This window comes from Heloderma suspectum, chromosome 3, assembly GCF_057233095.1.
Source record: "Heloderma suspectum isolate Gila_16-S chromosome 3, 16-S_ref, whole genome shotgun sequence".
NCBI lineage: Eukaryota > Metazoa > Chordata > Lepidosauria > Squamata > Helodermatidae > Heloderma > Heloderma suspectum.
Window position 1 is genome coordinate 107,422,066 of NC_139460.1, and position 23,997 is coordinate 107,446,062.

At 42.8% G+C, this 23,997-nt stretch overlaps 2 protein-coding genes across 9 annotated transcripts in view; both read left to right on the forward strand.

Moving 5' to 3' along the window:
- The window catches only part of BCLAF3 (BCLAF1 and THRAP3 family member 3), a 37,034-nt gene extending 25,214 nt beyond the window's left edge, over window positions 1-11,820 (forward strand). Inside the window, exons 9-13 of one of the 2 annotated variants that reach the window (XR_014789170.1) lie at window positions 756-870; window positions 2,694-2,776; window positions 6,649-6,735; window positions 9,888-10,037; window positions 11,405-11,820. Coding sequence is in view for 1 of the 2 variants with exons in the window: in XM_084844047.1 (XP_084700173.1) it covers window positions 756-870; window positions 6,649-6,735; window positions 9,888-10,034 (349 nt within the window). In the remaining variant the exon portion in view is untranslated. The remainder of the gene's footprint in view (window positions 1-755; window positions 871-2,693; window positions 2,777-6,648; window positions 6,736-9,887; window positions 10,038-11,404) is intronic. The other variant, XM_084844047.1, reaches the window with a different exon arrangement.
- A 9,448-nt stretch (window positions 11,821-21,268) lies between these two features.
- The window catches only part of SH3KBP1 (SH3 domain containing kinase binding protein 1), a 244,810-nt gene continuing 242,081 nt past the window's right edge, over window positions 21,269-23,997 (forward strand). For 5 of the 7 annotated variants that reach the window (XM_084844061.1, XM_084844052.1, XM_084844053.1 and 2 more), the window contains exon 1: window positions 22,157-22,339. In XM_084844061.1, the coding sequence (XP_084700187.1) occupies window positions 22,336-22,339 (4 nt within the window). In that variant the 5' untranslated portion in view covers window positions 22,157-22,335. Of the gene's footprint in view, window positions 21,558-22,156; window positions 22,340-23,997 lie in introns of those variants that run through there. The other 2 variants (XM_084844051.1, XM_084844056.1) reach the window with 2 other exon arrangements.

Sequence of the window (23,997 nt, forward strand, 5' to 3'; positions counted from 1 at the left end):
TTGGGGATAATTCATCCAATGGAGAGCAAACACTCCCAACAACATACCTTGATGAACTATCTTTAGCTTTCTTTCAGTCAAATTATGAAGGTTTTGTGAAAATATACTCACATATACCTTGTGTTTATTTTAGCAGTGTCTATATTTAGTAGTATGAATTTTTATTTGCCATAGATATAGCTTCAGTAGTGAACAGCTTGGTTCACACATAATGCTAGCCCATGGTTTATTTAACCCATGGTTTACCCATGGTTTGTTGCCCTAGCTAGGGTTTGTCTGGCAGATCATAGAACACACCGTGCTTTGTTTTCTTTTTCCCTGGATTGTTTGTTTCCCTCCTTCACCCAATCCCTCCATGTATCTTAAATGCCTTTGTGGTTCTGTATTACTGGCATGTAGAGCAGCTGGTTTTTTTACTGCTCTTGCCTGCCACCTCTGTGTCCTGGCGAAACAACTCATTGTTCTGGGTCAGCACGTAATAACAGCCCATGGTTTAAATAACGCAGGGTTCATAACTGAACAACAAAAAATGGGTTCCCTTTCTGGGTGGTTTGTGGTTTGTTAACACAGCTGTGTTCACACATCATAACTCAGAATTCAACAACCCATGGATTCATTAAATCATGGGTTAGCATTATGGGCTCATCAGCTTATTTTTAAAAATATTAGCTATTCAGTCCTTATTTTAAAACACTGTGCCTTTTAAAAATTGTTTCATTTTAGATTTCACAGCTTCCTATATTTTGTCCAATTAGGGATGAACATGATTGTAGCTTTCCAAACTTACGAAACTCTCAAACATATGGATTCCAGAAATCTTCAAGATTCCTAAATCCACCTTTCAGGAAGTTTATTAGGAGACCTCACATGGTAAGTTGAAATAAAATGGATCCACTTCTTACTGTTATAACTTGCATACAGTCTTTGACATTGAAATTTTTTCATCAAAATTTCATCACTTGATTATGGTACACTTGTAGCCCTTTAAAAAAAAGTTGCAAACTCCAGCACGTCTATCCTTGTCAGCTGTAGAACTTTTGGGAATACCCCTACCCATTTTAAAGTTCTTAACAGGCTCTCTGAGAGAGAGACAGATACAGAGAGAGACAGAGAACAATCTAATAAAAGACATAGTCTCTCTGCAGCTGGTTTTTTTATCTGCTGGGTTGTTGTTGTTTTTACAGCTGTTTGATCTCTATTGTCTTAAGATTGTACACATCCCAGGCTGGACTTGGTAGCCAATCATAATTTCTACTAGCCAGCAGGATTATACGAGCAGACTGCAGGTAGAGCACATTTCTCTTTCCACTGAGCAAGTGCAGCTTAACCCCCCTTGCCATACACACTTATATACACGTGTGTGTGTGTGTGTATGCATGAGCACATGTACACCCAATATGAAAGAGAAGGGCTTGCAGGACAGAATGGCAATGCTTCACGCTCTCCTTTTAGAAATTAAATATCATCCTATACGCCCTTGCCAGTATGCTGGATACAGTTAAGAACACAGTCTCAGGCAGAGCTGGATAGACTTGGCCTCTGAGAAACTAGAATACCAGCCTACCTCTCTGTTGTTTGTCAATGGGTAGACTGCTTTTTATCAACAAGTATATGCTGTGTCCAAGCTGGACAATATCTTGCCATCCATGGCTCGTCTGCCTCCTCCCTCATATAGCTATTGGTTGCCCCATACCTCTTCCAAACTCCTCCATCTCCCCCACCCAGCATGTAGACTGCTTGTACTGCTGGCTCCTGCCACTGTTTTCTCCGCTTATGCGCTGCTCACTCCGCAGTGTCTTCTCCTTCCCCTCCCACCATGTGGCTAGCTAGATGTTGCTGGCACCTTCTCCTCCCAGAAGCAAAATGGCTAAACGGCTGACAAGCACCCAGCTTTTGCGGATCTATAGAGGGTTGGCGATCAGGCAGCGACGGGCAGTCAGGCTCAATCCAAGGGGCAGCTGTGGACACCCGTGCATTCACCCCTACATGGGGCTTAATTTGTGCCTGAGCACTGTCCATCATGAATCTGTTTTCAAGACCAGAACAGAAGACCAATAAACTTTCCTTCTACAGGAACCCACTCCAGATTTTCTTTCCATCTTTGCAGCAGCTCCCTTTTTAATTCTGCCCCAGGCAGGACAGAGCAGCTGAAGTGAGTTGGGGTTGGGCAAGTTTTTTTCTCAACATAAGCGTGGGCGCAGGAGTGCAGAGAGGAGCAGCAAGAACAGAGGCAGCGCTTTCTTTGCACCCAGGGATTTGCAGACAGCAAGTCTGAGGAAAAAGAGCCAAGGTTGGGGAAAAGGAGGCAGACCCTGCTAAGGTGTAGAACCAAAGAGAGCAACAAGAAAGGAATTCCTAAAATAGCGTGGCTGACTTCCATTCAGTCAGTTGGAGGACTGGAGTATGTAGCTGGATTAATGGCTCTGCAGCAGAAGCTGGTCTGGCAGCCTAGTTTACCAACTCTATAGGCGGAAAAGCTCACTAGGGGAAATGCTGGCCTGTTCATTTTTAAAGAGCAAAATACTGCAGCTGTTTCTTGCTGGAGGATACTGGCCAGAATTAAATTCATGATTTCTGTGGCAATGATGGCAACCATAATGGTTGACTCCCTGCATGTCCCTTTTCTACTACTTAAGTGCAAATTTCCCTCTTTTAAAAACAACAACCATATTTGTCCTTCTCCACTTCAACAGGACTTCTGCACTGCTAGCCCTCCAAGTCCATTACATATGAATTGTTGCCTTTGATTCTGTTCTTTGAGGATTATCCTACAAAGGTGAAAATGCAGTTGATTGATGTGTTGATTGGGTGTCTGGATAAGCCTGTAAATAAATGACTGAACCAAGAAATATTTGTTAAGTTATCCACAACAGACACTTATCCAAAGGCACATTAGGCACCTTTTCTCTGTTTTCTGAGAAAGCTGAACAAAATTTATTTATTTATTTATTAAATTTATTAATCGCCCATCTGACTGGTCACCCAGCCACTCTGGGCGATGTACAACCCACCATAAAACAATTTAAAACAATAAAATTTTACCATAATTTTTTTTAAAAAAAAATACCCTAGCCCACCCCAAATGCCTGCCTGAACAACCACGTTTTTAATGCACGACGGAAGCTCATTAAAGAGGGGGCATGACGGAGTTCCCTAGGGAGGGAGTTCCACAAAGTGGGGGCCACCACAGAAAAGGCCCTCTCCCTCGTCCCCACCAGTCTAGCTGTCCTGGCTGATGGGACAGAGAGAAGGCCATCCGAGGCTGATCTTGTTAAGCGGCCTGTCTGGTGTTGCTGGAGGCGCTCCTTAAGATAGGCTGGGCCGGAACCATATAGGGTTTTAAAGGTCAAAACCAACACCTTGAATTTGGCCCGGAAAACAACTGGTAACCAGTGCAACTCCTTCAGCACTGGAGTGATGTGATCTCGCCGGCGGCTGCCTTTAATCAAAATGTTGTAGATATGCCAGAATAAGGTACAGGAAGAAAAGAAAGGAGGATATCACACTGGCAGTTGAGAAATAAAAAAGGGAGAGGCCATTTATGTCTCACAGTACATTGCACAACTACACCTACACGCAGTTGTGCATCATATCAAGGAGAATCAACATAACAAAGGAGAGTTCTGGAGTCCCCCAAAAAATATTTCCACCTGCTGTCACCACCACACAAAGGAGAACTTTAATGCCATTACTGACATGTTATCAAAAAGCATGTATCTATCCCTATATCAGAGTCCATGGAAGGAAGGAAAAATAGAGCAGTGTGGTTATGGTTATTCACACTATATAGCCAAATTATGATATGCAAGTGAACAGAAGAGGGAATTTTGAGAGACTGCTTCAGCCACCCTAACCCCCTCTACCTTAGAGTGCCTTTTAAGATTGACCTACGACAAACAGGGTGCTCTAATCAACCTAATTTAGTAATGCCCCTTACGGTGAGATCTTGGAGGCAGGTCATACTAGAGATTACCCATTGGTTCTTGTATGTAATCTGGTCAGAGTCTAGAACAAACTACTTAAACAGAAAGCATGTCCAGTTATCTTTAAAAGTATTTTCCCTGTGGGGGAAAGAAAGAAACTCTTTGGGATGATGACCAGCTCTCAACATGGTGTTCAACTATTGGGAAAAGGAGATTAGTCTTGGTTAAGCTGTTAGAAGGAAAAGTTCTTCATAGACATTTCAGTTTTTCGCAGAGTCGTGGAAACTTAAAGGAGAGGGAATATAATGTCACTGGAGCTTGTGCATCAGAAGAGGAAGATTATATGCAGTTAGACATTAACGTAGATAGAAGGGTTCATCACACGGAGCTTTTATCCTGCTATTGAGATGGCTCTGTCATGGAAGTTTGTGGGCTCTTTAGATGATGCTGTTACCCTCCAGGGTGTCTCCTGCAATTTCCCCCAGCCTATCCTGTGTTTCTGTGTTTATCCAACACCGAGAAACGCTGGGTTGGATGAATCACAGGTCGGAATTAAGATTGCCGGGAGAATTATCAACAACCTCAGATACGCAGACGATACCACCCTAATGGCAGAAAGCGAAGAAGATCTAAAGAGCCTCTTGTTGAGGGTGAAAGTGGAGAGTGCAAAAGCCAGTTTGAAACTCAACATTAAAAAAACGAAGATCATGGCATCTGGCCCCATCACTTCCTGGCATATAGAAGGGGAAGGAAGAAATGGAAGCAGTGACAGATTTTATTTTCTTGGGCTCTAAGATCACCGCAGATGGTGCCTGTAGCCATGCAATTAAAAGACGCTTGCTCCTTGGGAGGAAAGCTATGGCAAACCTAGACAGCATAGTAAGAAGCAGAGACATCACCTTGCCGACAAAGGTCCGTCTAATCAAAGCTATGGTTTTCCCAGTAGTAACATATGGCTGTGAGAGCTGGACTATAAGGAAGGCTGAGCGCCGAAGAATTGATGCTTTCGAACTGTGGTGCTGGAGAAGATTCTTATAAGTCCCCTGGACTGCAAGGAGGTCAAATCAGTCAATCCTAAAGGAAATCAACCCTGACTGCTCATTGGAAGGACAGATACTGAAGCTGAAGCTCAAATATTTTGGCCACCTAATGCGAAGAGAAAACTCCCTGGAAAAGACCCTGATGCTAGGAAAAATTGAAGGCAAAAGGAGAAGGGGACGGCAGAGGATGAGATGGCTAGATAGCATCACCGATGCAATGAATATGAACCTGAGCACACTCCGGGAGAGAGCGCAGGACAGGAAGGCCTGGCGTGCTATGGTCCATGGGGTCACGAAGAGTCAGACACGACTGAACAACAACAACAACAACAATCCTGTGTTTTCCCCAAATGCAATAAATGTGGTATTTTTTCCAGCCCATGGAATAGGAGCGGCATGACCTCCCTGAGAAATTCTCCAATACTGGAAGAAACTCCATCTGCCTACTGTGGGCGTTTGTTTTCAGTTGCTGGGGGTGCACGCAGTCAGGATGACCAAGGCATTGAGGATGGGAGCGGGGTGTGCAGCAAATTTGACAGGAGCAAGGGCAAGATTTGCCTGTTGATTGGAACTCCTGCCTCCACTCAAGTCTTGCTGAGGAAGGACTTTCCTCGGTTTCCAGGTGTCTGCCATGTAAATGCTTGAGCACATTTCTCGGAGGAGGAAGAGGGTAAAATGGCTCCCTGCAATGAAGGGAGACACATCTGATCCCCCACCCCACCAGGCTCAGAAGCAACATCCTCTGTTGTTTCAGAGCAGCCCATTAAGTTCATTGGGGCTTACTCCCAAGTAAGTGTGCCGAGGGTTGCAGACTTACAGGGTGATCTTATGTCTACTCAGAAGTAAGTCCCATTGAGTTCTATGGGGTTTACTCCCACGTAAGTGTGCTGAGGGCTGCAGACTTACGGCACCATCTTACATATTATGTCTACTCAGAAGTAAGTCACAGGTTTCCTGGGGGCTGTGAGAAAACAATACAGCAGAAGTTAAGCTATGGAAACAAGAACTCACCTCCCCCCCCCCCCGCTCCTTTGTACACATGCCAGGGAGGGAGGGAGGCACCCCCTCAGTTCAAACGATGTGTCTGCCGTGTAAAGGAGCCCTTCCTAATCCCGCAGAGAAACGGAAAGCAGGAAGGTCTGGAAAGGATGTAGATTTTTGTGAGGGGTTTGCTTAATGTAGAAACACCCAGAGTTGAAGATAAACTTACAAAGGTTATCTGAACAAACAAGGATCTACAAGCTAAATCCACTCTGGTGATTCTGTTTAGTGCATCTGCTTCAAGAGTACATTCATAGCTTTAGTTTATAAACACTGGGCATGTCCTTTGGTCACCTTCTTTTAGAGATACTGCAGTGATTGTGTGTCATGTCATCTAAGACTCCCATGGAAGAAAAGGCGTAGCAAACTACTCCAAAGCAGACCTTTTTGGAGAGATGGAGAGGGTCACTTAGGCTTCTGCAGGAACTAAAATTGGCATGTTCACCACTTGATTTGTTGCAGTTAAACTAATTAAACCCATTGGCTATTCATTTTTTCAGCCTTCTCAACAAAAATGCAGTGTGCTACTTTATAAGTACTGTTTCATTTATAATTCACAAACTTAAACTAACGTTTGCAAAGTTACTGTAAATGTTTAAATGTGTAGATGTTCAGTAAATTATTGCAATTTTCTTTTAATCTAGAATCGTTATTACACTGCAAAGTCACGTGATGACATTGTACATGAACAATTTGAAGGCAGTCCTGAAATATCTCGAAGACCCTTCAAGGTATAACTTTTAATTTTTCTGAATTCTAAGGGAGTAGCAAAATTAATTTAATCCATCCTCTTTCTTTTGTCTTCCTCCACCCTCCAGGTTTTACAATATGTGTTCTTGAACTTTATGCAGTATTTGAGTACTGAGGTAAAAGAAAACAAGCCATAGCTTCTAAGACAGTCTTCCCAAGCCTGGCACCCTCCAGATGTTTTGGACTACAACTCGCAGCAGAATCAGTCAGCACTGGCCAATAAGGATAATAGGAGTTGTCATCCAAAACATCTGGAGGGCATCAGGTTGGGGAAGACTGATCTAGGACAATGGGTGACTGAGCCAACTACATTTGAAACATTTTTCCTGCAGTAGAGAGAGAGAGCCATGACCTTACAGAAAGCTAATCTTGATTACAGTTGCAGAAGCATTTTAAACAAGGATGACTTGCATCACTTACTACCTGTTGTGCACTGCAAGCTGCATATGGATCCAATTAGTTTCTACTCACAACAGGAAAGACAACGTGTTCCTGTTGTATTGAAAAATTGGCTTCACTAATTAAAACAGGCATCGTTACAATTACAAAATATTGCTTTTACACTATTTTACATAATGATTTGCTATATGAGACACATGAAATTGTCCATTAGTTCTGATTTCCCATCTGACAATGCAAGCACAGTTCAAATAAGCTGTTATGTTGGGTGGAGGCTATTTATCTTGCTGCTTTAAATACTTGTTGTGAAGATACACTGGTGTTTATAATGCTAAGTTTATTCCTCCCAAAATGGAGAGTGTGGAAGAAAAGGATAGTTTCTGGCCTTCTGGGTATGGAATAAATTGAAAAAAAAAATCTGCGCGCTCTCTTTTCTCCCCTCCCCCTTTTTTTCTTCTTCCTTTAATCATCAGAAGCAGCTTTGATGGAGGATTAATATTAAAAGAAAATATACAGGTTAAGTGCTGCTTTGAATAATGGGCAATTCCTGTGGCTCAGCTGAGAGAACAATTAAGGAATATACCTGAATGTTTATTCTATTTGTAAACATACTCTGTTGAATCATAAAAGCTTTAAAGATGTGTTTTTCTAGGGGATTATTTGAAAACCTTTGTACACATCCTATCTTAGGGTGGTATCCATCCACACTATAGAGTGAGGATCACAATATGGGAGTCAATCTTTGATGGGCTCAGATATGGAATGCTGGCCCTTCAGTCATGTAAGGTTCTGGCCCATTAGTGCCTTCCTTCTGATAGAATGTGCTGAATTACAAGAACTCAGGGGAAAGCCGGAGAGGCTGGGAGAACTAGGGTATAGTATACCATATATGAGCCAGTATGGTTTAGTGGTTAAAGTATTGGACTGGGACTCAGGGGATCTGGGTTCTAGTCCCCACTTGGCCAGGAAGCTCCCTGGGTGACTTTGGGTCACTCAGTGATTCTCAGCCTAACCTGCCTTTCAGGGTTGTTGTGAGGATAAAATGAGGAGGAAGAGGGCCCTGTAAACCACCTTGCGTTCCTTGCAAGAGGAAAAAAGGTGGGATACGGAAGGAAGGAAGGAAGGAAGGAAGGAAGGAAGGAAGGAAGGAAAGAAAGAAAGAAAGAAAGAAAGAGTAGTTGTTGGTGGGAGTTGTAAAGTGGGAGGGTTCCTTAGAGGCCAGCTAGTCCAAAAACCTGCTTGAGCACAAAATCCAGAGCTAGAACGTTCCCAACAGATGGCTGTCTAGCTTCTGCTTGAAGATCTCCAGCACTGGAGAGCCCCACCCACTCATCCCCAGTAATTTGTCAAATATGCTTACTGTCAAGAAGCTTCTCCTAATGCTCAAGCAAAATCTTCTGTCCTGGAATTTAACACATCAACCTTTTGTCCTCTTATATGTGACAGCCCTTTAGATATCTACAAGAGACCTTATCTGTGATGGTGCCTTCGCTGCAATGCTCTCCCTTAACATATTTGCCTGGTGCCATTGTTACTATCTCTTAGGTTTTAACAGTATTTAAGATCTCTGCTTTGACTGCTGGTTTCTGTGTTGTTTGTTTTTAATGTATTTTTTTTTTACAGTTTTATATTGTGTTACATTGTTTTTATTGGTTCTGTAAGCTGCCATGAGGCTTTTTATGTGGAAAAGCAGGATAAAAATATCTTCAATAAAATACATGTTTTTCACATTTGGGGGATGGTGATTTGTTGGGGCTCAAGTGTTAAATCTCTTAGTGGTGGCCAAAGTAGTAACAGTCAGAGACTGGAAAATGGATGGTCTTGCGTATTAAATAAATAAATAAATCATGCCAGGACCAGATTAAAATGGGCAGAGACCAAGTTCAGCTAGTTTCATAATGGTTTGGATGTGTTTTCTGAATTATTATAAGATTTACAAAACATGTGTTTGATTAGTCCTTTGCAGTTCTGATCTGTATTTTTGAATTGTTTTATGATTTGAATGCAAAGGTAGGGAGATGTTTTAGGGGGCTGTATTTTGTTTATTTTTGTGAAGTTGTTTTCCCTTGTGATACAGTCCTCCTTTTAACAGTGTTTTGATGTCAGTCTATTGTTTTTTTTAACTGAAAAATTAATTGCTTAAAGAAAAAGGGATGAGTTGGCATGCAGTTCCCATCCACATTAGGTACCAATAATTATTGCAGAAAGGGTGCCAACATGAAAGGAGTAGTAGCTTGTTTTCAAAACATGCTGTGTTCAGGAATTTCATGCTTGATTTACTGTTGTCTTGTAGCATTGCATTTCTGCTGCATTTAAGACATAATAATTTGCAGCTAAGAAAGGAACACCCATTTCACTCATTAAAGTTGAAGCTTTTATCATTTTAAAAAAATAGCGTGTGTCTGTTTCTACCCAATTCCTTGTCAGGCAGCTGCATGCCTTGTATTTACTGTGTATGCTGTGGAAAGGTGCATTGGGTAATCAGGGCCTATTGTTTTTCCTTGGAGATTATTTCTGCTGTATTCTAGTGAACAAGAATGTGCGGCGATTTTTTTGACCGTGTAGCTGCTTCTACTGTAATGCATGAAGAAGGCAGCTTAGTGTTCAGACTTCAAAAAAGAAATCAGTATGTTAAATACATGTATATAGAATAATACTGACACTCATATTGAAAGTACTTTGGACCAGAATTCCGAAAGCAGTTTCATATGACTTTTTCTTTTTTCCTCAACAGCCCAACTTTATTGATGGTCGACCCCACTTCAAATCAAACTTAGTACAGAAGGGCTTATATATACAGGCTAAATATCAGCGATTACGTTATGCTGGAGCAAGGGGCTTTACCACTAATATAATGAGAGGAGGAATTTTGAGAAAATAACAGGTGAATGAATTTTTGTTTTAATTAAAATTTGAATAGCCATCATGATCTTGCTGAATGTCAGAGAGAGAAAGTGAGATGGTATCTTTTATTGCTGTGATGTTGTTAGCATGCAAGTTTCCGGACTATACTTTTTTTTACTATCTAAGCAGCCAGTGTGGTATAGTGAACAGAGTATTAGATTAGATCTGGGTTCAATTCCCCACTTAGCCAAATAGCTTATTGGGTGCCCTTGGCAAGTTACCCTAACCTACCTGTCAGTCTGGTTGAGAGAACATAATGGGAGGGAGGAGAACTTCGAGGAAGAGCAGGATAAAATTGTTTCTCATTCTTCCTCTAAGAAGCTCAGAGTAGCTTTCTAGTTTCACTAAAAGTGGGTTAACCTGAGAGATAGGAATCTGAGACCACCCAGTCTCCTTCATGGCATCTCACTGTTCACTGCTGGAAACAGAAAGTTGGACTAGAAGAACCTTGGCCTTTCTCAGTAAGCCAGCTGTTTTTTTCCTGCATAATGAGTATTTGAACCTGAATGCCCCATGTTCAAGCTGACACCTGATCCAATAAGCCTGATAAACGTCTTAGGCTTGCTTGTTCCGATGAAGAGATCACACATGCACCATCATTCCTGATTACTTCAAAGTGTGAACAGAGTTCAGAGTTGCATATCACAGACTTGGTTTTCATATTGCCTGACCTCTGTTTTAACCAGGCTTGGTAACCAAGAGGTAGCAAGGGAGAAAGAAACTCTGGGCAGCCTTCATAAAATGTAGAGTGCAGTGTCCATTCTCTGTCTTCCTTTCACTCTGAGAGAGATTTAACTAGTCAAGTGTTAAGTGACCAAGATGCCGAATGGTTCGTTTTTGTGTTTGTAAGTCAGCCCTGGTAGAATTTTACAGTTAGTATGTGTGACATTTTAGCATCAACCAATGTCATTTTAAGTACCCTGCATTTTAAAAATCCCAATAGATCTAATAATGCAGAGAAATACAATATATTGTTGATTGAGTACCACTGAAGATCTAATTATGTAAGATTCTGAAGTTACCCTGTGCACTAGAATTTATTTCTGAATCTCTTGAGAATGCTGCTTCTGGTTAGAAATTATGGCAAGTACAGTTTTCTGCAAAATGTTTAATTCCTTGACCCTGAATCCAAAAGGGTATATGGCGTGTTTTCACTATCATGTGCAGTAGAGTCTCAGAGTACTCTCAGTCTCAACGCAGCGACCCCCACGCACAGTGACATGTGGAACTTTGAAAGTATCATTCCAGTGAAACTCTGAATAAAAATTTAGATTGAATGATTGGTAACTCATGGTAACAAATTAATAACTTGTTTTATGAAAATAATGTTTTTTTCCCCTTTAATAGGGTCTGGAAATTTAAGCTGCAGTCCTGAAGTAGAGATCTCTGATTACAGTGATCGCTGCAGGGGAGCCTTGTCTGCATTTGACAGCTCTGTCAAGAATTGAAATGGAAAAATCAGAACTAATACTTTAACTTTTCTTGATAAAGATTTTATTTTTCAGTAGTATAATGTTGCAGAAGTTTTTTACAGTTTTAATAATGGCTTTTCAAAAACTGCATTCAACTGAACATTGTAGGACTGTTCGTTTTCGTTCCTCTTGCAGGCAAGTCTGAAAAAAAAACAAACTGAAGGGAGGCCTTATTTATTGAATATCTTTTTTTCCTTAAGCATGGTTTTATTACTAGAACTTGAGTTGTTATACACAGAAGTTTATATGTTCAAAGTTTATTGCTTATATAATAAACAAAATGAAAATTGTCTATTTTCTGTGATAAAAGTATTTTGTGATTTTCCCAAGCATTTCCTCTGAGATTCTGCTGCTCTGCCCACTAGGAATTTTTCTTATGGTTAAGAGTTTTGCTTATATTTTGGTATGCAAATATAGAAGTGTATAAATATGCTAGAAAACTTTCAGACATTTCAAAGCTGTTAAAAAAAATAAGGTTAGCGGAATGTGGGTAACATGCATTGCACAGACTTGTAACTGCACTAAAAGCAGATTGGGTGATCTGTATTCAAAAAATACCATGACTCTTTGTAGTTGTCCAAGTTTGACAACCAAAGACTTAATCAAATACTCCTTTACCCAATATATTAATAAGGATTTTTTAGATGTGTGGTTTTACAAATCTCTCCAAGGAAACACATTTCTTTAGGGTAGTAACAGTCATCAGCTAAGTCAGCATGAAGGCCAAAGGAACTGCCTCCTACTTCTTACCTGAATGGCACCCCTCTTCTCTAGTTTTTGTAAAGTCCCAGCCATTTTGTCATACTTCCTACTTGTGTAGACATTATAAGGGTCAATGTCTATCAACTTGTAGCTTGTGTCATAATGTCTTCCATCACCTAGTCTGAGGTATTTTAATGTGAGGCAGGTATTTTGATTCAAATACAGTTTAAGTTACATGCTGCTGCTTCACACCCTTGTGCTTGTTTTGAATTTGAAAAGTTCAAAGCCTGTATTTTGTGATGCTGGTAGCTGTTTGCCTTTTGAAGGTGTGGTTCTGGCTGTCAGAAGCACATTTTCACATTTCGCCCCAGACTCCATACTTATTTCCTCTATTCTCCTAGGCACAAGAAGTTACTTGGGTAATTAGTGACTGTTGATAAATGTGGAGTTCTTTATAGTCATGTTTATATATACTTGGAAATTATTTTTTAAAAACCATCACCTATTGTGGCTACTCTATAAATCTACCTATGTAAGTAAAGAATGTATTTGTTCAGGAGACAGGGAAATTATACAGTGTGGAAAACCATAGCTTATGAAGACATTAAGCACTTTCAGTGAGCCATTAATCACTACATAATTATCATGATGTGTGCATGCATGTGTACACTTGCACCATATGCCATTGAGCATATTTCCAATTTTACTGTGGTAAATGACATGATAAAATATTACCTTAAGCTTGCACCTAAAAATGGCTCTTGCTATACCCATCCTATGCACTCCTGGAAATAACTGAGCATACAGATACACCAATTGTGACCAATATTTAAATAGGACATCCCAGTCATATCTCTAATTCTCATGGCTACAGAGAAATTTAGTACCAGGCACCAATTATGTTGCTTTTTGTAACAAATTGTATCCCACCCATAAAACCTAGCAGCCCTTCCAAATACTGCCTTTTCATTGAAAAACTTTTTAAATACTTTTCTGTTTTATCACGGGTTGGTTAGGAATACGTAGGTTCCCTAAAATGTAAACGTTTCCTTGAACATTGCAATTCACTTGAATAATCGCATCCATATATAGTAATCCTTTACAAATATGAGTAATTGAATAATTTTCATTAGTAAAATTTCCTCAGCTGTCTGCAGTTGACTATTCTTAAGACAGATGTACTTTCTTTTGTGTGTGTGTGTTTTAAACAGCAGCAACAAATCTATTTTGTATATTTTTATCCCACCCTTGCTCCAAGGAGTTCGTCTCCCTCCTTTTATGTCCTCACAACCACATTGAAGTAGGTTAGGCTGAGAAAGGCTAACTTGCCTTGAATCACCCAGTAAGAGCTTTGTGGCTAGATGGAGATTTGAATCCAAACCTCCCTAGTCCTGGTCCAACCCTCCACCACAGCACACTGGGTTATTAAATAAGTTAACTTTCTGACAGTTAAGCAAACAAAACTCCGAAGTCCCTGCTCAGGTAGGCTGGGTTAAGAAGTAGTGACTTGCATAAGACTACCTAGTGAGTTTCATTGTTGCTACATGATCGACAAACAGGCAAGTTCTGGAAATCTGATTTTGGAAAGGTCCTGAGCATAATATGGCAACACTGATTAATGAGGAAGATCTGTAGTTTACTCCTTAGTGGACTGGAGTCTTGCATTGCAAATTATGTAGAAACATAATTTGGGGATGTGGGGGAGGAAGTTTTGAGTTCCAGGACAGACTATTGGATGCAGAAGTAGGTTTAATATGAGACTGGAGAAAGACTTGTGAGTGATGCACCCAGTTGGGGCCTACATGCACAGCACATTTTAACTATTACTTGACTTTTCCAGTTTCTGCTAGCCTGATTTTCAGAGATTTTTTGAAAGCCTGATTTAACATTCCATTTTAGTACTTCATTTTTCACTGCAAGCTGAAAAACAGAGAAATACTTGGTATTCTTGATTTGAAAACAGTTGGCAGTGCCTTAAAGATGAAAAAGTGTACTTGCCTTCGGTAATATGTCAGTTTGTCAATAATACAATGTTGTACAAATATTTAACACTTTTTAAATGACTTTTTTAATGCCAGGGTAAATGTTTGTTCACACAGTGATGAGGAGAACCCTGTTTGAGTCTCAATGTAGCTTTCTTGCAAGAGAAAAATCGGTATATAAATTCAAGAGTAGAGCTTAATTTGGTACTTCAGACTGCAATCTTCTGCACATTTTCCCAGGAGTAAGCTTGGAAAGTAAGTAATGAGTAAGCCCCATTGAACAAAGTGGAATTTACTTCTGATTAAATATGCATAGGATTATGTGGCTAGGCTGTAATTCTACACCCACTTACATGGGGGTAAGCCACACTGAACTCAATGGCAGTTACTTCTGAGTAGGCATACATAGGATTGCACTGTTAATCAAGGAACAGCATGGGTTTGACACTTTTATGATTTCTTGAAGCCAGACGATTTCCTACAAAGTTGCTAGAATCTTTAGCTCCTTTTACACCAGCAGAGATAATGGAGTCTGAGACTAGTTAACCATAGAAGAGTGTCTTCAGAGGGGGAAAAAACATTGTTTTTAATGTTGCATAGTGCTTAAAATAAATTAAGCACTCTACAGTGAAGTAACGTGTATGCCTGAAAGCTCATAATCTATTAATCTGAGACAGGGACAGGGAAGACAGGAGACAAGAATATGAGTAATTTTTTATAAGCACGTCACTTTCATGAAACTGCAAAATCACTAATAGTTAATGCAAATAGCCTTTTTTTCTACCTAATTAAAAGTGCTGGAGAACTTTGGAGATGGGTGGCTGACAGGAGCATCCAGAGGTTACCTCGGAGCATAGAAATTGCACAATTCTAATATACAGTACATAAGAGTTTTCTCTTTGTCACTCTTTTGTGATAAAAATTACGTTTGGATTCCCAAGGTGCTATACTAGGTAGCTGTAAAAAGCCAGTCCCAACTATCCAAGAATGCTTTAATAGCACTATGCATTGTGGTGTGGCATTTAATAGCATTGAACATTGTAGACATAATTATAGGCCCCACTTCAGAGCCTTAAACTGAGGCTATTAAAAAAAAAGACAAGGGATTAGAAGAACTTTATGCAATTACTGTATTGCACTGCATGGTTAGCATATTGTGGGGCACTGGATACAAGTGAGTATGAAAGAACAATTGAAACTTCTTGCATCTGAAATAAAGGTAAAAGGGGAAAAGAAATCACAATGAGAACAAATAGAATTTAACATAATGGGAGGTAGGATTACTGAGTAATGAGGCTTTAATTTCATAGCTCTGGGCAGACAAGATAGGCCCCAGTAGCAAAACAAAAAAAATCAAATCTGTTTCATTTTGTTCACAAGAATGCAGATGCTGATACAAGTTATTAGGATATGGCAATTATAATTGTGGAAACTACAGAAATGCTACTGTCCTGTGTTTATAGGCTATGATCTGGGTCTTTTCGGGAACTATTAAATACAACCTGTCTTCATTTTCTATAGCTGATAATACTTTATTTCAGCTGATGTATCTGATGACACTTATTAATGTTAGGAGGCCTCTGTGCTAAAATATATCCATTAAGATACTGGAGAAATAATAAAAATGTCCCTGCCCATTACATAGCCTATATTTATGTGTAAAGTACCTTATAGGAAAAGATAAGGAGGATCTATACAAATTAAATTATTTGTTTTTCTGCAGTAGTCAGAGAAGCTGCACTTCCCAAAATTATCACTTCCATTCAACAAATAACTATGCAAGAGCCATGGCTTGTATTACTCTTTCAGTTCTACTCCATTTATTGTGCTGACTTCCCACAGTAAAAAGATAGATGGTGGTAACTGTACCAGATATGGTTTCTTCCCTATCCTACAAAAGCCTTTTGTATTTCTTTGTATCACATGGGTCTATTCATAAAAACACACTTGTGACAACTCTGTTATCTCATACATGGCCAGCTTTTGATTTTTCCTATTATGCAAAGTTTTAAAAATATTTGTTTTAAAATCTATAGACAGCTGTAAAGAATATAAGCCTACATATGCCATCTATGTCTTCTATAAAATACAATTCTGTATTCTTAAGTACAAAGTTTGGATAGTTTAATTGAAGCTAATATTGTATAAACAGATTGAAAAAGTAGAATTTATTAATCCTTAATGTCACATAATAATGCTTAATCCTTAGCTCCACTGCACCTCATGTACAGAAGTAGGCACGATAGCTATTATTTTTTTACTTCAGCAAAACGTGTTTTTTTAAGACACCAAAATACAACCTATGAAAATGTAAAGTTGTGATAGGGTTGCTGTTTTCTATGCAGCTTTATTTAGTAAATAACCCATGTTACTTCCATATAATTTTTAATTGACAATTGTTTCAGAATGTATTTGAATATTTATATCCCATCTTTAAGCTACAAGAGCCCACAAAACAGCTTTTGGAGTTACTGGGAGTTGCTGTGGTGGCCACTGCTATACCAAACCAAATATGTTTATTTAGGGCGCAATCCTACCGGAGTAGGCAGCCGCCTCCAAACGAGGCGGCCGCCTATACAGGGCAAGAGAAGCGCAGAAGGGATTGTCCCCTCCATGCTTCAGCTGCCCTGCATTTGCAGCTAGACAGCCAATTTCTAGGGATGTACGAAAGTTCCGCCACGGATCTCAGGGAGGCCGAATGCCAGCGCATTCGGCCCCCCGAAATCGGTGGCGGAATGGCCCGCCCCCCCCCGGGACGGGACTTACCTTGGGCAGATCTTCCTGGTGGCGGCGGCAGCCGGTCTTCTGACCGGCTGCCGCCGCCATTTCCAGGTTAAAAAAAACCAAAGTGATAGGCTACGTAAAGATTTACGTAGCCTATCACGGCTAGATTTTAAAAAAACGCCGTGACAGGCTACGTTAAAAAAACTTTTAGACTTTAAAAAAAAAACGCGTACACAAATGGCGGCAGCCACGGCCGCCGCCATTTGCGTTCCTTATTTTGGCACGTCTTAGTCTACGTAAACATTTACTAGACTAAGACAGCAAAAATAAGGGGAACGCAAATAGCGTAGACGCTACGCTATTTGCGTTCCCCTTATTTTCGCCGTCTCAGTCTACGTAAATGTTTACGTAGACTAAGACGTGCCAAAATAAGGAACACAAATGGCGGCGGCCGTGGCTGCCGCCATTTGCGTACCTGCGTGGTTTTTTTTAAAATCAGCCGTGATACGCTACGTAAACATTTACGTAGCCTATCACGGCTGACTGCAGGGATGCAAACCGCAGCAGCTCTGGCCGCCGCCATTTGCATCCCTGCTAGCCAGCGGCCGGATGTTCGGCTGCTGGCGGAGCCGGCCGGTGGCTCCTCAGAATCGCTGCGGAGCACAGGTGGCTGGTCAGGATTCTGGGGGGGGGGGAATGGAGCGCCTCCCCCCCTGGCAAGGATTCCAGGAGGAGGGATGGAACGCCCCCCCCCACCATCAGCATAATCCCCGAAAGGTAAGTGATTTTCATACATCCCTACCAATTTCAGCTGTCTAGCCATGGGAGGGTGGAGCAGGGGAAGTGGCTGCCTGATGACACATTGGATGTGTCGTACTGGCATTTCCGCCTTCCCTGCCCTGAAATGCCCCCAGGAATGCCCCATTTTCACCATTCTGTGCTTCTCTTCTGAGCGCGGGGCCCTTTTGACCTCAGAGCATGGACTCTGAGGTCAGTTCCCAGAAACCAAAGTATCCTATGGTCATCTAGCCGCTGACTAGCAGCCATAGGATTGCTCCCTCCGTTCACAATTTTTTCCACATAATACTACATAATAACTATTATTAGAGTAAAACAAGGATCAGTTAGGACATGTAGGATAAACAGAATAAAATATATAATGCAACAAATCAAATTAAATACTAAATACATAACATCAAATCAGCAACAGACTTTACATTATAAGCAGTGCCCATATCATTTATCTCCCAATAACCATTACTGTCAGCTATTGTGATGTCATTTTAATAGCCACAGCCAACTATTTGGCTATTTGTTGTTTCAATCTTATTTATGCTAGCCAATGAAAATGAAACATAAAGCCCTTCCAGGCAGTAAAAAAAAGCAACAGAATTATAAAATGGGCCCTTGTATCATTATAAAAATGGCCTCTCTGCCTTTTAGGATCAACTGTAGCACTACCAAACAGATACAAACCACTTTTAAAAATATATTCTCTAAGCCTTTTAACTGTACTGTTATTTATTTCTATACCATCCACTAGCTGAAATTTAATAGTAAACTGGGATCAAACTTTAAGGGCTTGGTGTTTCTATCCTCAAAACATAGGATTCCAATTGTAAATAAAGTGCTGGTAAATTTGGGGGCCAGGGGATGCGTCCTATCTTCATGTGACATCATTGTTGAAAATAGGATTCTAGATGGAACTTTGTTCTGATCCAATATGGCTTTTAAAAATATATTGCTGATCCTAGCATGATACCAAAAGGTGGTGTGTGAGAGAGGCTGAGACAGAGGAGATAATTCATAAGACATGTAGCCCGTATAGACTTTCCCTCCCTTGCTTCCCATAATTCTCTCTCCCCCCTACCCGTGTGTGTGTGTGTGTGTGTGTGTGTGTGTATAGAGAGAGAGAATTTCATTAGTTTGGTTTCACCACATTTCTAATACTCTGCCTGCTTCTGAATGTGAAGTGCCTATGAAGCATTACTATCTTCAACAGTGGGAATGCAAAACCTCTTTCACGGGAGGGATGAATTCCATTTCAGATAAGATCTTGGAGGCTGCATTCCAGCGGTGGGTGTGGCCAAAGGCAAAAGACAAGAGCCAAAAACCAACAAAACACCTGTAGCATATTTTAGCTTATAACTCTTTTCTGCCAACAAGTAAGCCTTAGGAGAGGCATTTTGACCTTTTAGAATGCAGAAAAAAACCGCACAAAAGCCACGAAACCACCAAACAACTGGTGGCTGGAGAAAAGGAAGTGGGGTCAGAAAAAGGGTGTGCAACCTTCTGGCGAACCCTGGAGGGCCAAATTTGTTCCCCTGAAGTTCTGTACCCATTCTATAGGCATGGATGGCCATCTGTGTCTACTGGAAGAAGCGAAGAGCTACACTTAGAAACAGTTAATAGTGAAATGTGGTCCTTGGTTTAGGAAGTGGTAGTGCTGGGATAAGCTGTATATCCATCCCAAGTATTTACTTAGTCCTATTCCCTAAGCATTCTCAGACAGAAGTCAGTGTCTCTTCAGACTGGTGTGGAAGGATACAAACATTACAGGTTGATATCTTTGTGGATACCTTGGTGCGGTGCACGTTTCCATCCTCTAGAGGGCACGCCTACATTAAAAAAGGGTTCAGTATGATCTGATGATCAACACATTAATTTCCTCCTTTTTTTAGGCCCTGCAATTCATGGCTCTTCCTCACCCTCAATTACCTCAGTAATAGTAGGGGGATGTACCGGGTGCCAATCTTTGGCCTTGGAGTTCCCCAGCCATTACCAACAGCGAGGAGTCTTCGTCACAGCAGCAGCTATACTGAGAGAGAAGGTATCTGCTGCTTCTCTGCTTCCCTAACCTACCCGATGCCTTCAAATTATTTGATAAAGCAGTGTTCCCCAATCCAGTGTCAAGATGTGTTGGACTCCAACTCCCAGCACAGCTGGGAATTTTGGACCAAGGAATCAAGTCTGCTTTGGACCAAGGAATCAATATCTTTAACCAGATGTCTACTATGTATAAAAAGAGGACTAATCTCAGCAATCTCTGTTTGGAAAATGTGGCTATTAATCAGGAGTATCTGTATCTCTTGAGTGTAAGGTATTAAAAAGTAACCACAGCACTTGCTCTTGAGAAAAACAGAAAGCTAAGCAGACTTAGGGCGCAATCCTATCTAGATAGGCGGCCACCTATCCAAAGCAAGGCAGAAGCACAGAGGGGATCGTTCCCTCTGTGCTGCTCCTGCCTTGCTTATTCTGCTAGACAGCCAAAGGGGCAGGGGGGGCGAGTGGGAGAGGCTGCTGTATGACACATAGGATGTTGTACATGCAGTTCTGCTCTCCCTGCCCCGGAACACCCCTAGCCCCACCCTTGGACGGATGTGGGGGGAGGTCAGTTTTCCAGGAACTGACCTTGGACCATGGGCTCCCAGGTCCGTTCCAGGAAAACAGAATATCCTATAGCCATCTAGCCGCTGTCTAGCGGCCATAGGATTGCTCCCTGAGGAGCAATGTGTTTGTCCATCTAACCCAGTATCATCTATTATGAAGATGATACTCTATTATGAAGATGATCATCTATGATAATAGATGATCATCTATTATGAACAGTTAAGGTGTTTGTCCATCTAACCCAGTATCATCTATTATGAATGGCAGCTGTGATTTTCCAGGGTCTTGGGTAAAAATCCCATCACCTGCCAGCTGGTAGAAGGAAGGAATTGAGCCTAGAACCTTCTGTATGTAAAGCAGGTGCTCTACTATTGAGCTGTGGCCCTTAAAGTACACAATTTCTTTATTGTTTAATTAAATATGCTTCATGCATCTGAAGAAGTGGATTATAGTCCATGAAAGCTTATGCCGTAATAAATTTAAAGTACCGCAACATCTCTCTCTCATACACACACACACTCCCCCTAACAGGGTGGTACAGACATGTTTCAGCTACACGCATTTCCCCCTTTAAATGTCTTTTGTTTTCCCTACATCAGTGTGTTTATAGATAGAGTATTAAAAAATGAGCTAACTTTTCGGCTTCTGCCCTGTGCTGTTAAAAGTAGCTGTTTAACAGCACAGCTACTGATGAGGGCGGAAGCCAAAAAGCTTAAAATATTTTTAATACTCTGTTGTTAGTCTGTCTTATACATTTTACCTTAAGACTGACTGCAGTCTTTGTGCTATTTGTATGTGGAACCTAGTTCCCTCCCAGCAAAGTTAATTTTAGCGCCGATGGGGCCCCACAGGGGCTTTTGAAGTACCCCACTACACCGCGGTAAGTTGAGGAGACACCCAGCGGTTTTGTGGGTGTGGCGAGGAGGCCTGTGGTCCCTCTTGTGGGAACGTGGTCAGAGCTCCAAACCACTCGAAAACCCGTGTGAATGAGGCCGCGAGAAGGGCCAGCCTGGACTCCTCGGCGCTGCGCGTCCCATTTTCCCCTGGGAAGGCAGGTCAGGGTCTCCCGGCCGCCCTAATCCCACCCTAGGATGCATGCGAAGCGTCAGCACGCGCGGATTTCTGCCGGAGTGTGGGTCGCCACGCGTTGTAGCGGGAAGCGCCGCCTCCTTTTCCCTCATCGCCGTTATACACCGCTCAGAAGGAAGAGGCGGATGACACACTTTCCCGGTAGGCCCCAAGAGGCTCGTGCTGGACCCTTACAGCTCGCTGGGCCGCGCTTTCTCTTCCGGGCGGCGGCTGGCCGCCCCAAGGCGGTGCGGCGAGGCCCCCGTAGCGCATTCTCGCGACACTTCCCTCCTCTAGGCAGCGGTTCAATCGGGCAGTGGCGGCGGCTGCCCGCAGCGGAACAAGCCCGCCCGCGTTGCGGTGGCGCCTCCGCCGCGGACACCTTGGCGCCCGAAGGGTCCCGAGAAGGGGCGCCACCCATTCTCTCAGCCAGCCCATTCCCGTGCAGAGAGCCGCGACCGTCGCCCCTTTGCTCGCGTTCCCGCCCTCGCGCGCGCGCGCGCGCACATACGTGTATGTACACACACACACACGCACACACTCGGTCATTCCCTTTCCTAGGAGCTCCAGGTGGAACCTGGTTTCTTTCCCCGTTTCTCTCCCGTCCCTCACATTTGCTGGTTGCGCGTCAGGTGTTTCGTTTTGTTGTTTTCCTCCCCCCTTCTCTTTACGTCAAGAAAGCCTTTCTCGCCCCCCTCCCCTCCTTCTAAGGGAGGGTTTCAGAGCAGGAAATAAAATGCAGCCTTGCTGTTGCAATGGGTACTGATTAGCCGAGAAGGAAGCGAAGAAGCTGCTGCTGCTGCTGCTGCTACAAGAGGCGCGGGAGGGAAGCATCCCCTCATCTGCACGCCTCCGCCGCCTCGGTGATCTTGCCCTGCCTTCTAAACCTGCAGCCGCCTCAAACTTTCAGCCTGTCTGGCGGAGCCCTAACACGACATAAATGGGTGAGTGTGGACGCCGGCTGGGCTTGGAGTTGGCGCGGGGTCTGATGCCTGCCCCGTCCCTCCGCCTCGCCTCTTTTGGGCTAAAGGAGAGACTTGCTGCGTGGCTTATTGTAGCGAGACCAGCCTTGCGTGGTGAGTCCCTAGACGTGGGTTGCAGGCCGAAGCGGCCGGCCGCCCACTGCTAGCTGCTGCGTTTTCAGCCAAGTGTGGGAAAGCCCTCTGTTTTTAGTATTGCTGTGAACAGTAATACTGTTAAGTCTCGTGAGGCGCGAGAGGATGCACGGGCTAGGCTGATGAACCCGAAGGGTGTGCCTCTTTCTGTCTTCCTCGTTTCTGGGTGTGTGTGTAGGAATATCATGTCCAGTCTCTTCAGGGACCTTTAACTCCTTCCCCCTCTCCCTTCGACTGTGTTGACTTGCTTATCGTCGCGCATGTGAAGGTGCAGGGCTGGCTATTGGAAAGGTTTGAATGAAAGGTGGGGAGCCAAAAAAAACATCGTGCCACACGCTGTCAAAATAATACGGTTAAAAAAAAAAAAAATCCCTTCGCTTTTGCCCGACACGGCGTGGCTGGTGTAATGTGAGAGACGGGGAGGGCGGGTAGAGGCCCGCGGCGGATGAAGTGAAGGCGGGAGGTGGCGGGAGAGAAGAGAGCGCGAGCGAGCCGCGGTCTCTGGCACCCGGGCGAGGCTGCACTTTTCCTGTCGACGCATCTCTCTGTAGTGGGTGAGCAGGCCGATGCAGAAATCAGCTTTCGTTACATGACAGGAAATCGGAGGGGCGTGCTGTGCGTTTGACTTCTTCTTTCTGGGTTTTGTGTGTTTTGTTTTGTTTTTTGGAAGAGGGGAGGAGGAGATTGCTGGGCTTTTTCCCCTCCCCCCCTTGCGCGAAATGCCTGGTTGGCAGCTTTGCACAGCATCTTCTCTCCCCTCCCTTGGAGACGCCTAATAGTCAAAAGAGCAACCCGAGGCTCTGCTGTAGCGCCGCTTGCTTACCTGTGTAGCTCTCTACGCCAGACTCTAGGGGCAGCTCAGACTTGGAGGTGTGGCAGTCTTTTGGAAGAGGCTGCAGCTGGCGAGCCTCATCGATCCTGGACGCCATCCATCAAGAAAAGGGCAGCCTAGGGTTACCAGATGTCGTTTGCCGCAGCACCACAGAGGGATTGCCCCTCATTCGGTGAATTCGGTGGATCCATTGAACATCAGTGCTCAGGAATGTCGTCCTCTTCTCTCCCCCTCTCTTCCTTTTTTCAAACTTCCAGCTGGCAAACCTGATGTGAGACCGCTTTTCTGAAAAGAGAGCAACAAAAAGATAACATTGAGCACAGTGTCGAGTTGATTATGCGCTAACATCTTCAGATATTTGGTGACAAAAAGGCTGAGAGGTTTGCTAGCAATCTCTTATGTGGCATGCCTGCAAGAACTGGGGAATGAATCATCCATTTATATCACGATCAGGGGCTATGGAGAGGCAGAAGAGGCAGCAGTACCAGGCACTAGGAATCTGAAGGGCAAGCAGCCTGTTCTTGCCTGAAGAAGGGACTACATTCACTCTTTCGCCATGTGTTTGTCATAAATACAATGCACTCTCTGTGTTGCAAACATTCAAGCTTTTGGAAAGTGGGGTGTTCAGCTCTTTTGCCATAGCTATCCTACAGTG